This window comes from Muscardinus avellanarius (genome assembly GCF_963383645.1).
Source record: "Muscardinus avellanarius genome assembly, chromosome: 3".
Lineage (NCBI taxonomy): Eukaryota > Metazoa > Chordata > Mammalia > Rodentia > Gliridae > Muscardinus > Muscardinus avellanarius.
The window spans coordinates 54,167,880-54,187,881 of record NC_137788.1 but is presented as its reverse complement, the minus strand read 5'-3'; the positions used below and the strand labels follow the sequence as shown (position 1 = coordinate 54,187,881).

General features: G+C 32.9%; 1 protein-coding gene across 9 annotated transcripts in view; it reads left to right on the top strand.

Annotated features, from left to right (window-relative positions):
* The window catches only part of DOCK7 (dedicator of cytokinesis 7), a gene marked incomplete at both ends in the record, with an annotated part of 202,642 nt that overhangs the window by 101,065 nt on the left and 81,575 nt on the right, over positions 1-20,002 (top strand). For all 9 annotated transcript variants that reach the window (XM_080692026.1, XM_080692025.1, XM_080692023.1 and 6 more), the window contains 4 exons: positions 11,352-11,469; positions 14,246-14,316; positions 18,296-18,434; positions 19,335-19,436. In XM_080692026.1, coding sequence (XP_080548152.1) covers positions 11,352-11,469; positions 14,246-14,316; positions 18,296-18,434; positions 19,335-19,436 — 430 coding nt within the window. The remainder of the gene's footprint in view (positions 1-11,351; positions 11,470-14,245; positions 14,317-18,295; positions 18,435-19,334; positions 19,437-20,002) is intronic.

Below are 20,002 nucleotides of genomic sequence, written 5' to 3'. Positions count from 1 at the left end.
ATTATTTTCTTCCGTAAAAATACCTAAACTTCTTAACTCCATATATACCACCATGTGGCTCGTGAGCGGTGAGGTTGGCAGGTGAATGTAGCTAATCATTAAGCTCTGTTAACTTGAACGAATGTAACCTTGTTCCACATGGAGTTAGATCAATGCTAAATGAAATCAAGGAAATGAACAACTAATTTAATAGGTAATTTGAAATTGTTATTATAATTAACTTTGCTATATTAGAAACTGTTTTTCTTTTTTTCTTTCTTTTTGACATTGGGAGTTGAATCCAGGGACATTCAACCTCTGAGCTACACTCAAAGCCCTATTTTAATTTTTATATTGAAACAGGGTCTAACTAAATTGTAGAGGGCTTCACAAAGTTGCTGAGGCTGTCTGCGAGCCTGTAATCCTCCTGTCTCAACTTCCCAAGTATTGGGATTACAAATGTGCACCACCATGCCTGACTAATGGGTCTGTTTTTAAAGTTAATTTTAACATTTTATGATTTTAAAGGAGGTTTCCAAATTAAAAACAAACTTTTTATTGGTAAATATATCATTAAAATTGAGGAAAATTAATAAGGTAAGTATACATTTCCTGAATTGAATTTCAATTCTTTTGTAAATAGTCACCCATCCCCCAAATCTTTATTTGTGATACCTTCCTCCATTCCTTCAAGTGTTGTTAAGGCTCTCCATGCTATATTTCTGTAACACTTTGTATAAGCTAACATGAAATTAAATGTATTGTTTGTCACTATAATTAATTAGTATGTTTTTTGCTTTATATATGACTTAAGCGTATTGTATATGATCACAGAATTCCATTCATATTGAATATCAGTAAATGCATTGCTCCTCCTCACTTATTTTATTTGTCTCTAAAATAGGTTCTTTCACATATGTCCACTGAAGTACCAATAGATATTTGGTCTTACAAATTCAAACTAAATTTTAAGTTTTTCCAATGTTGAAAATTATTTGCCCATCTGAATTTTGTAAACTTGGTAACTTTTTTGGTGGGGGTACTGGGGATTGAACCCAAGGGCATTGTACCTCTGAACTACACTCCCAGCCCTATTTTTATTCTTTATTTTGAAACAGGATCTCACTGAGCTGCAAAGGGCCTCACTAAGAAGCTGAGGCCTGGCTTTTCTTTTTCTTTTTTTTCTTTTGATACTAGGGATTGAACCTAGACTCCAACTCCCTTTTAAATTTTGAAATAGGGTCTTGCTAAGTTTCTAAGGCTGGCCTCAAACCTGTGATTCTTTGGTCTCAGCCTCCCAAGTACTGGGATTACAGGTATATGCTACTATGCCTGGCTAACAATTTTGATAATATAAATTTAACAAAAACATTAATAGTATGTCTAAAATTAAGTGTGCTACTGTCCTTATAATTTAGCGATAAAAGGGAAAATATTGAATGTTTAAATTTTAAGTGATTTTTGAGGAAATAATATGATAAAATTGCTAAGGGTGTTAGTTCTGAAAGTCAGGCTGTGTGGTCTAGGGTTAAAAGTTAGCTATAGCTGTCAGGCTTTGGACAAATTATTTAACCTCTTTATATCTTAGTTTCTTCATTGAAAAGTTAGAGTAATTATAATATGTAATTCATTGGATTATGAGAAATAAATGTTAAGTGTAAGGCACTTCAAAAAGTGTCTTGCAGCCAGGTGTGGTGGTACACACTTGTTATCCCAGTACTTGGGAATCTGAGACTTGAGGATTGCAGGTTCACAGCCAGCCCCATCAACTTAGGCCCTCCGCAACTTAATGAGACCCTGTTTCAAAATAAAAGAATAAAATAGGGCTGGGGGTACAGCTTAGAGGGAGAATGCCCCTGGGTTTCATTCCCATTACCACTACCAAAAAAAGTGTTTTGCAAGTAGAAGAGCTCAGAATGTTAGTTTTTGTAAAGTCACATGAAACTGATTTTAACGTGTCTGTGTGTGTGTGTGTGCATGTGTATGAGCAACTCTGCCTAAATTTTTCATAAAGTTAAAAGCTTTTAAGCTGGGCGTGGTGGCGCACGCTTGTAGTCCTCGTGCTTGGGAAGCGGAGACAGGAGGATCACACAGGTTCGAAGCCAGCCGCATGGGCTGGCTTAAGAGACCCTGTTTCCAAATAAAAGTATAAAAACAGATCTGGGAGTGTAGCCCGGAGGTAGAAGGGCTTCCAGGAACCCCAGTACCACCAAAAAAAAAATAAAAATAAAAAAAAGCTTCTAAACAAAGAGAAAAATGTTGACATATGAATTTCAGTTTAAGTTGTAAATCAAAATTTTACAAAATGAAAACTTCCAAAATTCTATTCTTGTTGTGTGCATGTATGCCTATACCATCTTGTACTCCACTAAGATGTATAACTAAAATGCACCAATAAAAATTAAAAAGAGAAATGTGCTTCTTGGTCCTTTGATGATTTACTGCTAAGGGATTTGGGTACTTTAGCTACTCTCGAGAGAGTATACCTTAGTGGCTTAAGAGCATGTTTCTGGAGTATGACTGCTTGATTGGAGTCCTGGCTCTGCTGTTCCTCAGCTTTGTGACCGTTGGTCAAATTACTTACCTCTTCTATTTTCTCATCCTTTGAGTGAATATAATACCTTCATTGTAGGATGTTGTAAGGATTAAAAGTTAGTATTTTCAAAGTACTTAGAACATTGCCTCCTGATGAACAAGTACTATCAATTACTATATGTTAGATAATTTTTTATAATTAGCAACAATGCAGTTATACTCATAATATTTTATTGGTGAAAATTATCTAATCTTATAGTAAAATCATATAAAATAGGAAACATTGCTAGAATCTTGGTTTTCTGGTTTCTTAAATCTTATTAAGGAGTTGTGTCTTTTGAATAGTTTACTTTTTCTTATTTGTTTAATACAGAAGCATATAAATTTGTATCAGGAATAAAAAAAAAACAAGCAGGGCATGGTGACTCCTGCCTGTAATTTGGGTACTTGGGAAGCTAAGACAAGAGAAAAACAGGCTTGAGGCCAGCCTCAGGAACTTAGTGAGACTGTTATTTTGTCTTTTAATGTGGTACTGGGGATTGAACCCAGGGGCATTCTACTCCTGAGCTACATCCCCAGCCCTTTATATTTTTTGTTTTGAAACAGGGTCTTGCTAGGCTGTCATAAGTTTCACTGAGTTACTGAGGCTGTCCTCAAACCTGTGATTTTCCTGTCTCAGTCTCCCAAGTATTGGGATTACAAGTGTGTGCTACCATGCCTGACTTAACTAGACCCTGTTACAAAAAAAAAAAAAAAAAAAAAAAAAAAAAGAGCTGAGGGTGTACTCAAAGGTAGACTGCCCCCAGGTTTAATCCTCAGTACCACAAAAGGGGGAGGGTAAATAAAAATATACAAATACTTCCTCTAATGAAGGATAAAAACAAAAAATCATTTATTCTTTTCATTTTATCTTTTGCACTGGTTCATGTCAAAGGAATTATAAAAGTGTATGCTGAACTACACTAGAAATTTAAATTTTCTTTTTTTTTTTTTAAGGGAAAAGTTACAATTGTAATTGTTGGTAATGAAGGGCATATTTCGAAACTTTCCTTAACTAAGCTGTTAACTTTCGTGGCTTAAAATTATTGACCCTGATATTTCATCTGTTTGATAGTTAACAAAGAATTGAGATATCCCAGATTTTCTTCCTTTTTATACTGTGAGCCATTTTATTGGCCGGGTCATATCTGTATTTAGTTTCTGTCCCTTACAGCTCTTTAGTACAATGCTCATACCAAGAGAGGCTGTGGGAAGTAATTTCATTCAATGTTTGATGCTCTGCTAGAATACAGTCACTTTTTATATAATTTATGGAGTTCTTCACATACTGACAGTTTAGAGGCAGTGGTCATGTGTTAAATGCGCAGTAGTGTATTGTCTTTAGGTAGAAATTTCTTGATAATTTTTCTACACTAGTTTGAACTATTATTTTTGAATATAATTAAAGTGAGTATTTCACCTAATTACAAACCACAGAAGCATTTCAACTTGGGAAAATGTAAAGAAAATAGTAATTTTTATAAATGATGTTATATCTATTATCGAGTATCTTCTGAATACACATTGTTAAATGCAGAATGGGATCTTTACTTGAACTTAAGCCTATTTAAATAGAACCCTAGCCCGGGCGTGGTGGTGCAAGCTTGTAATCATAGCATTCAGGTGGCTCAGATTGGAGGATCGTGTTCGCTGCCAGCCTCAGCTACTTGGTGAGGCCCTCTGCAACTCAGTGAGATCCTGTTTCAAAAAAATATAGAAAAAAAAAATAGGGCTGAGGGTGTAGCTCACAAGTACAGTGAGCTATTCCCAGTACCACAATAAATAAATAAATAAATAAATAAATAAATAAATAAATAAATAAATAATAAAAAAATTTAAAAATTATATTAAAGAAAATAAAATGCTTCTGAGTCAACTTAGGTCCTAATTTAAGGATTCCTAGTTCCGAAGAATACACAGAAATTCTCAGATACATAGAATTTTAGGACATTTAAGCAAAGCCAAGTGTTGCTTTCCAGGGTTATGCAATCTCAGGGAGATGAAACTTCCAAATAAAACACAGATATTTTGGCTTGTACATGGCATTTTAAAAAAATATCTTCCTCTTTAGCTACGATAGTTTGATTTTGAGTTATGGGAGTAGAGTATTTCTTTTCAACTCATCATCCCATCCTCAGAATCTTGGAGTTTCTTAATACATCATTCTTGGAAAAAACATAAATGATTAATTAAGTGGCATAATTCTCATTTTTCATTGTTAATTTTTTGAGAAAGATTCTTAGCATAAGAAAAATTAAATGCAGATGCAATGTAGAAAAGATTAAGTAATTTTCTAATTTCAGTTCCTTCATTCTCAATTTTCTGAGGACCCTCTACACTATTCCCCATAGCTGCTGCACTAATTTACAATCCCACCAACAGTATAGAAGAGTTCCAAACTCCCCACATCCTCACTAGCATTTATTGTTTTTTTATATCAACAAATATTTATTTAGTCACCTGGAATGGTTAGAGTACTAGAAATTACATGCAGAATACTTTTTTTTTAAGGAAGCTATAGTTGCATTACCTCAGTTTACATTTACTTAGTAACCCAGTGTCTTAAGAACAGATGAATTGTATTTATTATTTAAATTTTTTTTTAGTTGGTGCATTGTAGTGATACTTTTTTTTTTTTTTTTTTTTTTTTTGGGTAGTACTGGGGATGGAACCCAGGGGCCTTCTACCTCTGGGCTACATTTCCAGACCTATTTTTTATATTTTACTTGGAAACAGGGTCTCTTAAGCCATCTGAGGCTGGCTTCGAACCTATGGGATCCTCCTGTCTCAGCCTCCCAAGTACAAGTATTACAAGCATGCGCCACCACGCCTGGCTATGGTGATACATCTTAATGGAGTACAAGGTGGTAGAGGCATACATGTACATATTGCTCAATTAGCCCTTACCCAATTCCCACCCCATTCTCTCCCCTCTCTCTCCTTCTCATGTTTAGCTTAGTAACTGACTTTAATATGTTTGTGAATGTATATCATGTATATTATGGAATTTCCCCTTTTCCCCCCTCATCCCCCTCAGTTAGATCATCTTAGTTGCTCATCTATAGTTTCTCCTTCTTCTTCTGGAGTTCCTCCTATGACTCTTTTTCTCCCTAGCTTCTGCATATAATGGAGAGCATCTGATTTCTTACATTTTGTGACTAATTTCACCTAGCATAATGTTCTCCAGTTCCATCCATTTCTCTGTAAATGACATAATTGTGTTCTTCTTTATGGCTGAGGAAAATTCCCTTGTGTACATATCCCATAGTTTTGTAATCCATTCATCTGTTGATCCACATCTTGGCCATTCCATAGTTTGGCAATTGTAAGTTTTGTGTCTATGAACATAGCTATGCATGCATTAGTTTTGTCATTTTGGTTTCCATTCTTTTGGGTAAATAGAAGTGGTATTGAAGGATCATATGGTAGGTTTGTACCCATTCTTCTGAGGATCCTCCATACTGTTTTCCAAAGTGGTTGCACTAATTTACAATCCCCCAAAAAAGTATTAAGAGTTCCCACTACTCCACATCCTTGCCAGCATTTATTGTTGTTTGTATTTTTTATGATTACCATTCTAAATCCAGAAAATACTTCCACTCAAGATATTCCACAAAAAATAAAACATTAAGGAATAAACTTAACCAAGGAGGTAAAAGATCTCAACAAAGAAAATGATAAAACATTGAAAAAAAAAGAAATCAAAGAAGACCTTATAAGATGGAAAGATATTTCATTTTCTTGATAGGCAGAATAAGTATCATTAAAGTAGCAATTCTTCCAAAAGTGATCTACAGATTCAGTGTGATACCCATTAAATTACCAAGGTCATTCCTTACAGACATAGAAAAATCAGTCCTTAAATTCCTTTGGAACAACAAAAAACCCAGAATAGCCAAAGTAGTTCTCAGCAACAAAAACCACACAGGAGGAATCATAATACTTGATTTTAAAATATACTATAAAGCCATAGAAATAAAAGTAGCACGATACTGGCACAAAAACATCAGATAAATAGAAAAATGGAGTAGAAGACTCAGAAACAAATCTGCACACTTACAGCCAATTGATTATTGACAAAGGGACCAAAAACATACATTGGAAAAATGATAGCCTCTTCAACAAATGGTGTTGGCAAAATTGGTTAACCATATGCAGAAAAATGGAAATAGCCCCACTTTTCACTCTGCATAGGAGTCAATTTAAGATGGGTCAAAGACTTGGAAATTAGACCAGACACCTTGTAGCTCCTTGAAGAGGGCATAGGTTCAACACTGCAACATATAGGCATAGGTAGAAATGTTCTCAACAAGACCCCAAAGGCACAAGAAACTAACAGGCATTTTAATAGGTGGGATTACATTAAACTGAAGCGCTATAAAGCAAAGGAAACTATCAAGAACCTCAACAGAGAGCCAACAATGGGAGAAAATTTTTGCCAACTATTCCCGTGATAGAGGACTAATATCTAGAATATACAGAGAAATCAAGAAACTCAGCACTAAGAAAACAAATAACCCAATCAAAAATGGGTAAGTGAACTAAATAGACACTTCACAAAAGAAGAAATTCAAATGGAAATTAAATGTATGAAAAAATGCTCAACATATTACCAGAGAGATACAAATCAAAACTCCTGAGATTTTGCATTTATTGTTTTTTGGCTTCTTGATGATGGCCATTCTCATTGGAGTTAGATGGAATCTTAGTATAGATTTGATTTGCATTTCTCTGTTAATGATATTGAACATTATTTCATGCATTTATTGGCCATTTGTATCTTTTCTCTAAATATTTTATTTAAATCAATTGCTCATTTCTTGATTGGGCTATTTGGTTTTTAGTGTTAAGTCTTTTAAGTTATTTCTATATATTAGATGTTAGTCCTCTATCAGAGGGATAGCTGGCAAAGATCTCCCTTTTTGTAGGCTGTCTGTAATATATATAGCAAACCCATGTTTATAGCAACACAGCTTATAATAGCCAAATTATGGAACCAACCTAGGTGTCCATCAACTGATGAATGGATTATAAAATTATGGGATATACACATAATGGAATTCTACTCAGCAATAAAGAAGAACAAAATTATATCATTTGCAAGAAAATTGGATGGACCTGAAAAACATTGTAAGGGAGATTATTCAGTCACAGAAAGTGAAGGGACAATGTTTTCTCTCCTATGTGGAAGCTAGGGAGTAGTAGGGATACTAGAGGGACTTCAGATAATGGAGGAGAAACTCCAGTGGAGCCAGGAAGGTGGTCTAGGAGAAGTAGGGAAAAGGGAGAATCAATGAAGGAATCACTTTCATCAACAGATGTACATATGTGAGAATACCAATGCCAGTCTCAATACCTGTGTGGGAGTCAAGGAAAGCCTACCAAGTACTGTGAAAATGTATGTCTGAACTACATTATAAGACTATAACACACCAATAAACTATAAAAAGAAAATATCAGAAAATAATAAAAGATTAAGTAAATATCCTATAGCCCTGATTTGAATCGGAAAATTTGGTATGAATTCAGAATGTATTTTTCATGGTAACAGCAGTTTTTTCTATCTCTTTGTATTTAAATGGTCTAAAAACAATGACTAACTCACAGTGGTGGCTCATACTGTTGTTTGGAAAAAGGCTTCTTATACAAAAGAATCAACTTCTTGGAGAAATGATTGCAGGTCTGAGGATAAATGTATTAGAAGAACCTGCAACATCTTTTTATAAGAGAAAACAGGAAGCTATCAAAGACTACTATAAGTCTGTATCCATTTGTTTTCATTTACCAAAGGAAGGACAATTAAATATTCATAAAGATAATATTGCAATGTATTCAAACCCATAAAATATATAAAGGATGCTTAAAAATTCTAATCACATTTTCAAGGTTCAGAGTATACTGACTTATTTTTAAAACTGGGAAATAATGGAAAGGATTCAAGAATTTATTCCTACTTATTATATAATGGCTCCCAGGCAAAACAAATAGATGAAGGAAGGTGCCCTTTATAGAGCTGTCCCTGCTATTAAATAAAGAATGAACGACAGAAAATTATTTTTTGGCAACCCTTAATGAATTAATAGATTTAGGTATCGATCATTATCCACTAGTTGCATAAAAAGAAAGAACCAAACATTTTCTTCCTGGTAGAAGAACACAGTCCTTTATGTAGTTATTTTGCTGAGAAAATTTTGAACTTAAGTATGACCAAGGCACTAGATCTAGCTCTCAGTTTATAGAAAACACAGAGAAACATGTTAAACAACATTATAGGAATGCAATCCATAAACTCTAAGCTCTGGAAAAGTCTACACACAAACTTACTTTTTTTTCTTTTAACAAGTAAATAGCAAAGATAGAAAAAGATATGAGACCTTACAGATACAGATTTCAGAGCTGGCTAAGTAACTGTCTTTCCCTCTCAGTTTCTCATACCTTTCTCATAGCACTAATTGGTTGACATTTTCTGTTGATAGGATTTCTGTCTCAGACTGTTCTTCAAGACCAGGGAATTGCTTCTTAACCTTTTTTTTTTTTTTTTAATTTCCCTGGTGTTCAACATAATGTGTGACATTTGTTGGGAAATCAAATGTTTCCTGTACAAATTTCATTTGGTGAATTTAGTGGTTAGTTATAGTAATTTTGATCTCTAGTTCTTTTAATTAGCAAACTGACCAATTATAACATCTCTATTATTTATTTGCGTTGCACAATTTTGACTATTTTGAATACAACTGACTCCCATTTTTATTAATATTTCCAGGGTATATTCTCCTCCCTTCCTCCATCATGGAAATCATAATTGTACATATTATAGTTTCACTACAGAAATTCAAACAAAATAGAAAAGTATAAAAAACTTAAATATTAACTACAAAACCTAAAACCATCACTATTATGTTTTTAAAAATAACATTATGCTAAGTAAGATTAGTCAGTCGTAAAAAGTAAAAAATTGAATGCACTCCCTAATATATAGAAGTTAGGGGAAAAGTGGGTCATAGGAGGAACTTTGGACAAAGAAGTAAAAACCACAGATGAGTAAATAAGCTGACCTAACTGAGGGGGAGGCGGATGGGAAGAGGGAAATCCGCTAATGTACATGATGTACATTCACAGACATATCAAAGTCAGTCACTAAGCCAAACGTGGAAGGTGGGAAGGGGGAGGGAATAGGATGGGAATTGGGGAAGGGCTAAATGAATGATGTGTACATGCATGTTTTTACCATCTTGTACCCATTAAGATATATGACTACAATGCACCAATTAAAAAAATTTAAAAAGAAAGAAATATAGTTTTATATATCCTGTCTGTCTTTCTCTTTCCATTTCCCTCCCATACATATACTCTCACAGAGAATTTTCCATAAATAGGGTAATGCCACTATGCATCCTACTCTGGAATGCATTCCCCCACCCTCAATTCAGCATACTAGGTATCTCTTTTCACATCAATAAATACTGGTACACATTGTCATTCTGGAGACTCTCGAGTATACTTTCTTATTATATCATAGTTTAATTAACCAATTAAATTCAGATTGAATATTCTTTATTTGAAATGTGTGGGACTAGAAGTCTTTCAGATTTCAGTTGTTTTTGGATTTTGAAATATTTGCATATAGATAATAAAATATTCTGGAGGATGGAACCCAAATCAAAACATGAAATTTACTTTTGTTTCACACACATGTGGTACACATAGCTGGAAGGTAATTTTATATAATATTTTAAATAATTTTGTGCATGAAACAAGGCTTGTGTACATTGAACTGTCAGATTTGTGGCATTATGTCAGTGCTCAAAAAGTTTCAGGTTTTGGACTTTTAAGTTAAGGATACTGTATGAACATTATGTTTTAAAAATAATTATTTGTAATGATTCTTAATTATAAAATGTGATAATGAATTACTCTAGGCTCACCCACTTATTACTTGTGCATAGTTCTCAAGGAGGAAGTGAATAGAGGTAGGTTATCTGAGTCAAGGATTGTGTGCTCTTGAAAATTTTTCTATATTGTCCTACTGCCCTCTGGAACATTTAGGCCTATTTTCATTACCCAAGCAATTGATCAGCAGGGTTTTTATTATATTTGAAGTCTTTTTCATCAGTTCAAAGCACTAATCTTCAGGTAAAGTAACATTCATTCTTCTTTTTATTTATTTAATTTTTTAGCCCTTTCTTTTGGTATATTGTCTTGAATTATTTTTCTTCTTTTTGACGACACCAGGGACTATTGAAGTTGGTGTAAGGTGCACAATCATTAGTAGTTAAGAAGTCAAAAAAAATGCAGAGTAGAGTGAAATTGTCTCACAGTAATTACCTAACTATTATACTACAGTATACTTTCAAACGATAATGTAGAATATTGTATTTATACAAAAACACATTTATAAATTTCAGCCTATTTATATCTGCTTGGAGGAACTAAGATAATGCTAAAATGATCTTTTAGTGTCTTAATAATGTTTCAGGCCCCACTCCTTTATTTCCCAGAAGCCTGTTGTAGAGGAAAGATAATTTGAAGTCTGGCTGACTTGTACTCTGTGTTCAGCTTTGTCATTTCCCTAGTTACATGTGAAAATCAGTTAACTTTCTGAATCTCAGTTCATCTTCAAAATTGGGATATGTTTGATTGCTGTGATTTGAATGATTGCTCTAATGATCATATAAAACATATGAAAATACTTAGCACTATGGCTGACAATTCAATATTTTTATGTTTCTTTTTGTGGTATTTAGTGAGTGAAACACAGTGTTTTAGATGCTTATTCACTGTTATTACTGTTTTTGCAGAAATCTTCTCTACATCTACCCCCAGAGTCTTAATTTTGCCAATCGTCAAGGTTCTGCCAGAAATATAACAGTGAAAGTTCAGTTTATGTATGGGGAAGATCCGAGCAATGCCATGCCGGTAAGAAATGTTCTTTACAATTCCTATTCTCGTATATGGTTCAAATAGATCCCCCTCTTTTTTTTTCCTTTGGTATCCCTGGGTTGGCAGCTCCAAACTAGAAATTAATATGATTTTTAATAATCTTTTATATAGATAGTAATACAGTGGCTTAAAATCTAATATTATTTACGAGGACTTGGTATACGCTAGACACTCTTAGAGATACAAAGATGAATAAGATTTCTAATCTAGAGAATATATGACAAGTAAGGTAAATATAAATATAAATAGTGGCTTTTGAGAAAAACTGGCCAGATCAGTATAACCTGGGGCTTTCAATCAAAATATGGATAGTTTTATTTTGGGCATATGTAGTTCTGATTATCTTAGGCCCTTTAGAAAGTGTAGTCAGATAAGGGAGGTAGCAGGTAATGTAGGTACATGAGGTTGTGTTATAGTTTGAAAATGCTTCTTATACATATATGTAGGCATTCTAATATGTATAGCTCTTTCTGGAGAGTTGGATCTATGAATGTCACTGAATAGTGCTGAGTACAGTGGTGAGTTGCCAGTGAGCCAGAGCAATGGAAGCTAAGTCATAAAGAGTAGATAGAGGCCAGACTGAATGCAAGTTCCATGATAATAAATTTTTAGCTCAACTGAAGTTGGTGACATGGAATTGGAGTATGAAGTAGCTGTAGATGTTCAACCTCTGAGAACCCTAGTGAAATGAGAATGCTTAGCTAAGAATGGGTACATTGGGAGCAGAATCTTACTTTGTCCTTTCATGTCTGTCTTTTAATCAAGTTCTTTTGATTTTCTACTTGGTAGGAGTGATACATTTTCTTTTCCCCTATTGCTTCAGTTTCATCAATATTTATAGATCTCCTTGACAGCAATGAACATAAATTATTCATCTTTGCAGCTATTTCAGATCCTCACATATAATATGTACTGAATAAATATTTGTTGAATAAATGTAGATTTTTTGAGGTTTGAAATTAGCATTTTATGCTCTTGACTAGCTCTTCAGTCATGCTAAAGGAGTGAATACACTATCATAACTGATGAAAAGATACTAGATTGTGAAAACAGATGCTTCATCAGCCTGTATGTGAAAATTTCCATATAAATTGGAGCTTTTGACAGATGGAGTATATATAAAATAATCTGATTTTAATTTTTGCCTAACAAACTCTTCCTTGTCTCAGCACACTTATGGCCTTCTCTGCGAGCCCCAGCTGTACCCCACCTACGCTGGCAGTTAGAGCACTCCCTCTTTGGGGCTTATCACCCTATGATTATATGTTTATTTCTCCATCTCACCCCTTAGACTGTGAGCTCCTATGGGCAGGGCCATGTCCTACTCATATCTTGATGCCATCCCAGTGGTTGGTACATTATCAGTGCTCAAGTCATGTTGCTGAATGATTAAAAGTACATTTCAAATGGTCAAAAAAGAAACACTTTCCACTTTATTTTATTCATGTTGCAAAAATAATCACGATATATTGTGAAAAGTGATAGCCTTTCTGAGAAAAAATGGTGCCACATTGCTTTTCTTTATATATTATTAATCATATGAAAATATAATGCTTTTGTTTATGTGAGTGGCTGGTTTGAAATGTGTTCATTTTATTTTAAAACAAGGACTATTCAAACAGGTTCTAAGAATGATTTGTGGTTATGTAATGTCAGTATGAAAAAATATAAACTTAATAATTCTGTCTCTGGACCATTTGATAAAAACATACTAAAATACCAGAAAATTGATGAAATAAGGCTTATCTAGAAGAATCAGTTACTATACTTTATATACCATTAAAATAAAAGGACCTGCTTAAAATATTAAAAAAAAGAAACAGTAATACCTATTAATATGCCCTTTTAATTAAGAATGGTACAATTTTCTTTAAATAAAAAATAAATTTATAGTTGTTTTACCAGTTATGTTGATAGAAATGTGCTGATATGTCCACATATCTGTTAATGCATAAAGATGGCTAAGCCAGCTTAAGAGTTTACTCTATTGCTAGATAACATTACAAATTTAACTCTCTCATAGTAATCTTTGATATGACCTTGACACCATTCTGCCATTTATGTAATTAGCTGCCCAAATTAGCCTCAGTATTTTTGCCAGAATTTAAGAGGCAGATATACAAGGTTGAACTGTTTTGCTTATAAACTTTTTCCAGAAGTTGTTTTTTTTTTAAAGTGGTGGGTATTTTTTTTAACAAATGTATAAGGATATAAGAATGCAGCTCCTCCTCTATTGTAAAGTAGCTTGTAGGGAGTACTAGAAGCAAAGGGTACAAAGATATACCTAAAAATAGGAATCTTTATATACTTTATAAATAATTTATATTTTATTTCAGAATGACTAATATTTTAGAGGAGAAACCACCAACTTGAATAGTAGATTTATGCCACTGATCAAGGATCATGTTTCTTATAAAAATTCCAAATGATATTATGCTACCTCCAGTTTTAACAATGAATTCTTTACTTTCTTTGAGAAAAGGGAAAGAAATGTACTTTATTGCTCAGTAGATAGAAGTATAATTGATAGAAACTTTTTGAATGTTTGAATGTCAGATGGGTTTATCATTGAAAAGAAATTTATAGTTAAGCAACTGAATTTTTGATAAACGTCAGTAGGCACATTGTTCTTCATTGGGCTGATTTTGCCCATTTTTCTTAAAAAGATATTAAATCAGACAAAATCTTACATAAATATGAAACATCCAACATTTATTACAACAAAGTTTCAACATGCTGTTATTTGTTACAGGTAATCTTTGGTAAATCTAGCTGTTCAGAATTTTCAAAGGAAGCCTATACAGCCGTAGTATATCATAACAGGTACTGAATTAAAATATTTCTTTCAAAGTTACTTCTCAGTGGCATTGTTAGCACTCACATTAGTGTGTTTACCAAATGCTTTGCTGCACTGAAGGTGCCAAATTCAGGGCTGACATCACAGTTGTAATTTTCATTCTCTACCTGCACAGCCATTCTCCATAAACACCTCTAATATAAGCTTTGTGCAGAAAACATCTTTTCTACCAATTCTCTGATCATTTTTACCATATTATTATCATTGTGATCTCTGATCTTTTGACCTTTCCCTGTTATTTTTTCCTGGCACTTTTAGTTTTGTTTAACTCTTTCCTAAATTTAAACCCATTAATTAAGTTGATGGTATTCTCAGCATGCAATAATCCTTTGATTTAGTTACTTTCCATTTCATTTCTTGGGAAATTGCTCTTTGGTTAACTTTTAATTTCTGTTTTCTTTGGGGAGATTATTGAATGCTGTTGGAGAAAATCACAAAATTGAACCAGTCAGGGCTAATGCAAACTGACGCTGTTTTACATGATGAGGTTACCAGTATTTTATCTGTTCTTTTATCTTTTTTTCGATATCACTGCTCTTTCATAATCTTACTGTCATTTTTTAATTTTGCTTTTACTGCCTCATATAACAATAGCAGTAGGAGTTTCCTTAGGTCCTGTTTCTTTTCTGTTTGCTTTCTGCCATCCTGTTTTATTAAGTTCATGAAGACTGTCCAGCTTGACTTCCTACACTTCTTTACCCTTCACCTGGGGTTATCTCCATGCTCATCTCCCTTTTCTTCTATTTCAAAAGTAATGACTCATTCCCTGCTCCTGTGAATCTTTTCACTTCTGCTCTCAAGCCGACTTTCCAGCCTCTTCCAAAACAGGTTGATTCAGGGACCCCTTCTCTTGCATCATCAGTGTCCTATTCATGGCTCCATCTCTCATCCTCAAAAAGAAATTCTTGTTTGCTAGATTTGAAAAAGAAACACAAGTCTTTCTTCGGTGCAGTTGCAGAGTGTATTTTCCTTGCTCTTCTTTAAACTTTCTTCTTTCTCACCTTTACTTTATAGCTGTATCTCAGTTTCCTTCTACTTTTTTGAACATTCTCTTTTTTTTTGCAGTAATTATTTTTTCTCATAAGCATAGGCATTCCATACAAAATACTAAAGCTTTGCTCTTAACCCTTCTTTATCTGTATATCTCTTTGTAAGTAATCTTTATTGTATTTCTCTGATTTATGTTCAGTGAAAATGCTAATATTTATATGTATTGTCCCAACTCTTTATTTTCAGTCCTAACCTTCTTTGCAAGATACACATAGGTATTTTCATTGATATACAGGAAATATTCATTTTGGTGCCCAGCTGTCTTTTCAGTTTCTGTGTATGTATTCCTGACACTTTTCCCAACTCTGTATCTGTCTGCCTTTCTATTTTTGTTAATAGTATCACCATTTTTCCAGTTCCTCTGGTTCAAAATTTAAGATATGTGTGCCTTCCTTCTTTTATTCTCTAGTATCTATTGAGCTTTTAAGTCTTGGTTTCTCTCAGCCTCATGAGTGAAAATAGTCTGTGCTGTCCTGTTTCTGGTCTTTTCTTTGATTTTTTTTTTCTGCTATGATAATGATTCCCTTTTTATTGAACTCCTACTCTACTTTTCACTCTGTAAGGCCTATATCAAGTAACACCTCCTACATGATAGTTCTCTTTTTTCAAATTTGAAGTACTTTGTTCAGCTCAATTCTTGAAGTGTATAACCAGGGGTTGGCAAGAATTTTCTTTTTGTTTGCAGTGCTGAGGATTGAACCCAGAGCCTCATGTCTCCTAGGCAAGTACTCTACCACTGAGTAACAACCGCAGTCCTCAGCAGACATTTTCTACAAAGACTATATAGCACATGTTCTAGGCCTAAGGCCACAAGCCCTCTCTGGTATAACCATGTACCTCTGCATTGTAGCATAAAAACAGCCATAGAAAATAAGTAAAGTTATAAGTAGATCAATGTGGCTCTGTTCCAATAAAACTTTCTTATGGGCACTGGCATTTGAATTTCATATAATTTTCACATCATGTAATGTATTATTCTTTTGATTTTTAAGAAAGGAAAAATCGTTCTGAATGTGTAGGCTATATAAAATAAGACAGTAGATTGGATTTGGCTCTTGAATCATAGTTTGCTAACCCCTGTTTTGTAGGATAGCTATTAATATTTGTGTGTCTTATTTATTTACCTACTTATACACTCGTTGAGAGTAATTGTTGTCTTCTATTCATCTTTAAGACCACCACAGAAATAACAAAGTGTTTAATCTAAAAGTGGGCAGTCACGCCTCCTTGCTGAATGACTTATAGATACTAAATTTTAGATAAACTTATAGATACTAATTCTTATAGATACTAAATTTTCCACAAAAACCTTCACATAATATGATTTGGGAAGAAATGAACCAAAGTACTCAATACTAGAAAAGATATTGATAAAGAAGGTAGTCATTTTTAAGAGTTTCTCAGTTTGTGGCTAGGTTATTAGTATTGTTATTGTTGTTGTTGTTATTATTATTATTATTATTATTATTATTATTTATTTTGCTCTCAGCATTTGTGGACTTAAAATGATAGAACTAGCCAGGTGTGGTGGTGCACACTTGTAATATTGTCATTTGGGAGGCTGAGATAGGAGGATTGGGGTTCGAGGACAGCCTCAGCTACTTAGCAAGTACCTTTGCAACTCATAGAGACCCTGTTTCAAAATAAAGAATAAAAAAAATAGGGCTGGATATGTAGCTCAGAGGTTGAATGCCCCTGGGTTCCATCCCCAGTACTGAAAAAAAAAAAAAAAGATAGTACTTATACCACTGGCAGATTCGACTTTTTCATAATTCAGTGATGATTGGTGAGATTAATAATAGAATATATATATCTTCATTTTTTCCCAAAGTCATTAAGTTCTTGAATGGATAGCATATGCTGTCTTTCTTAGTAGTAGTATTTAAAGCCTACTTCCACTTAATATTTATGCTAACATGTTTTTGAGGTTTATTTGGGAGGGAAGGATAATTGACCAATTAGCATCAGCATCTAAGGGGAAAAAAACCTAATTGGTGGAACAGCCTTCACTTTAAAGAGAGTTGGAATCAGAGAGTTGGAACCTTATGGTTTAATTGCATTTTTGTTGAATATAATTCTGAGAGATAGTCACTGAGTATAAAAGTTGGAATGCTAAAGTTCTATCTGTTTTAAATGTTTGTCATGAATAACAGCTATACTTTCCTATAAAAATGTTCCTTGGAGCTGCACTAATTGAATATAGAGATGAAAATATTAAGATAATATATTAAGATATGATTTTTACTGTACTTTTATACTATTCATATCTAGAAACACTGTTAAACCATACAAAAATGCAATTTGTGGACATTGTCTGATTTTATCTTTTTTTCTTTAAGTCAGTCAATACAAGTTCATGTTTTGGTAATATTTTTTATTAGGTTAACAATGGAATAACTTATATAAAACAGTCCAGAGAACCCAACTTAATATAAAGATATCTGTAGAGATATTACTATGAAACTGTACTACAAAGGAAAAGTATTTTTCTGTGGTATAGCTTTAAGACACATGTTATAAAACTAATTTATTTCTGTATGTGTCAGAATAGGTTCATAAATGTAGAAAGCCCTATCCTGGGTCTTGTCTTTCATACAGATTTCAGTGCAAAGAAGATATCAGTGTCAAGGTGGTAATTATTAATGAATTTTTAAATAGTAGGATTACTCACCCATTAATTAAAATGTTATGAGAAATGTCAAAAAAGAGTGTTTGGTTTCTTATTTAGAAGTAGGATTCAATTATTTCATTAGGAATAAAGAAAAATACTTTAGAGGAAAAATGAAGTATAAATTCTAAAATTAAAGAATTACTCAAATATACAAATATAATAATTATATATTTTCAACAAATTACTGACTGTTAATTTTCTTTCTTTCTGTTTTCTGTATGAAGGTCTCCTGATTTTCATGAAGAAATCAAAGTTAAACTCCCTGCTACTTTAACTGATCATCACCACTTACTTTTTACTTTTTACCATGTTAGTTGTCAACAAAAACAAAATACTCCTCTTGAAACACCAGTTGGATATACAGTAAGGCCTTTGTATTAAATATTTAGCTCTTTAATCTTCAAAGTATTTATTATATTTTACATAATACTTGATGTTTCTTATTGGAATATTCCCTATCTGATTTTCTTCAGTTACAAAGTTGCATGAAAAAGGAAGTCATCATAATGAGAAAATGCCCATTAATGTAATTAGCTAATTACAAACAATAAATTAATTTGTGTAACACCTAGATGTTGGTCTTAAGTGTTCAGAGTATACTCAACAGTGCAATATAAATATAATGGATTTAAGGAGAGAATGATTTGAATGTAAAATGGATAAATTAAGCCCTCAGAGAAGAAATTAAAACTTGAGTTTTAATTTCTCAATTTGTAATTAGAATTTTAATTTCTATTGGTTGAATGCAAAGGACATCATAATGTACTATCAGATAACTTCATCAGAAAAATCTTACTTCCATCCAAAAGAGAAAGACCAACATTTATTTAATTCATTATTTTTCTCTCTTGCATTTGTGACATGCATTTTTCTAACTACAAGAAAATAAATTTATACTTTTTAGTTTGATTTTCAGCACTAATAGCTAATTAATTACTGTTTGCATTAAAGTTTTTATATGAATTTGAGAACTGATTCATTTCATGGTCTTTATTTGGGATTAACTTTTCTTAAGATAGTAAGGATCCCTTTTATTAAATATTGCATGGGTAGTAGTAATGATGTTTTTGGGACGCTACTTATTAAATATTATTGGAGAAACTTCTCTTTAGAGGCCTATTATTATTGCTTATATAATTAACTCCTTTAATGTTTGATAATATGAGACAAACTTGGCTTGTACCAAGTTCCTGAAACAAACTTTTCAAGTAATTGTTTTTTTTCTAACAAATGTATTTGATGTTATTTTCTTTTTATTAAAAGTGGATACCAATGCTTCAGAATGGACGATTGAAGACTGGCCAGTTTTGCCTGCCAGTTTCACTGGAAAAACCACCACAGGCTTATTCTGTACTGTCTCCTGAGGTCAGTATCATTCATATTGTCGTTCTCCAGAGTGATTGAAATGTTTTTTTCATTGTAAAGATGTTTTTAACCCAACAAAACACTTTTTGGACTGAAAGAGAAAGATAAAAAGCTGTTTCTTACTTTGATAGGTTTCAACTTACTACATTAGCTTTGTTTTTCAAAAATGTTTAAAAGAACTAATAAAGGTTTGCCTCAGTTTAATCTCTTACTTAGTATTAGAATTTATAATGGGAAAACTGACTTTATTTGGTTTCTTTCCATACATAAAAAGATAAAGCATAGGAAAGATTCCTTCAAATTTTTTATTCTGCCAAATCTATTTAAATTTGTTTCATGGACATTCATAATTGTTAGTTGTATCATATTTTTATGATAGCTGCTTTAAATGTCTTGTCAGATCTATCCGACATTTATGTCATCTTAGTAATGGTGTCTCATGATTTTCTTTCTCATGTAAGATTTTTCCAGCCTTGATATAATGTGTGATTTCCTGTTACATTGTGGGCATTTGGGGTATTATGAAATTCTAATAATGCTCATTTAGGTTTTTGTTTTAGTAGCAA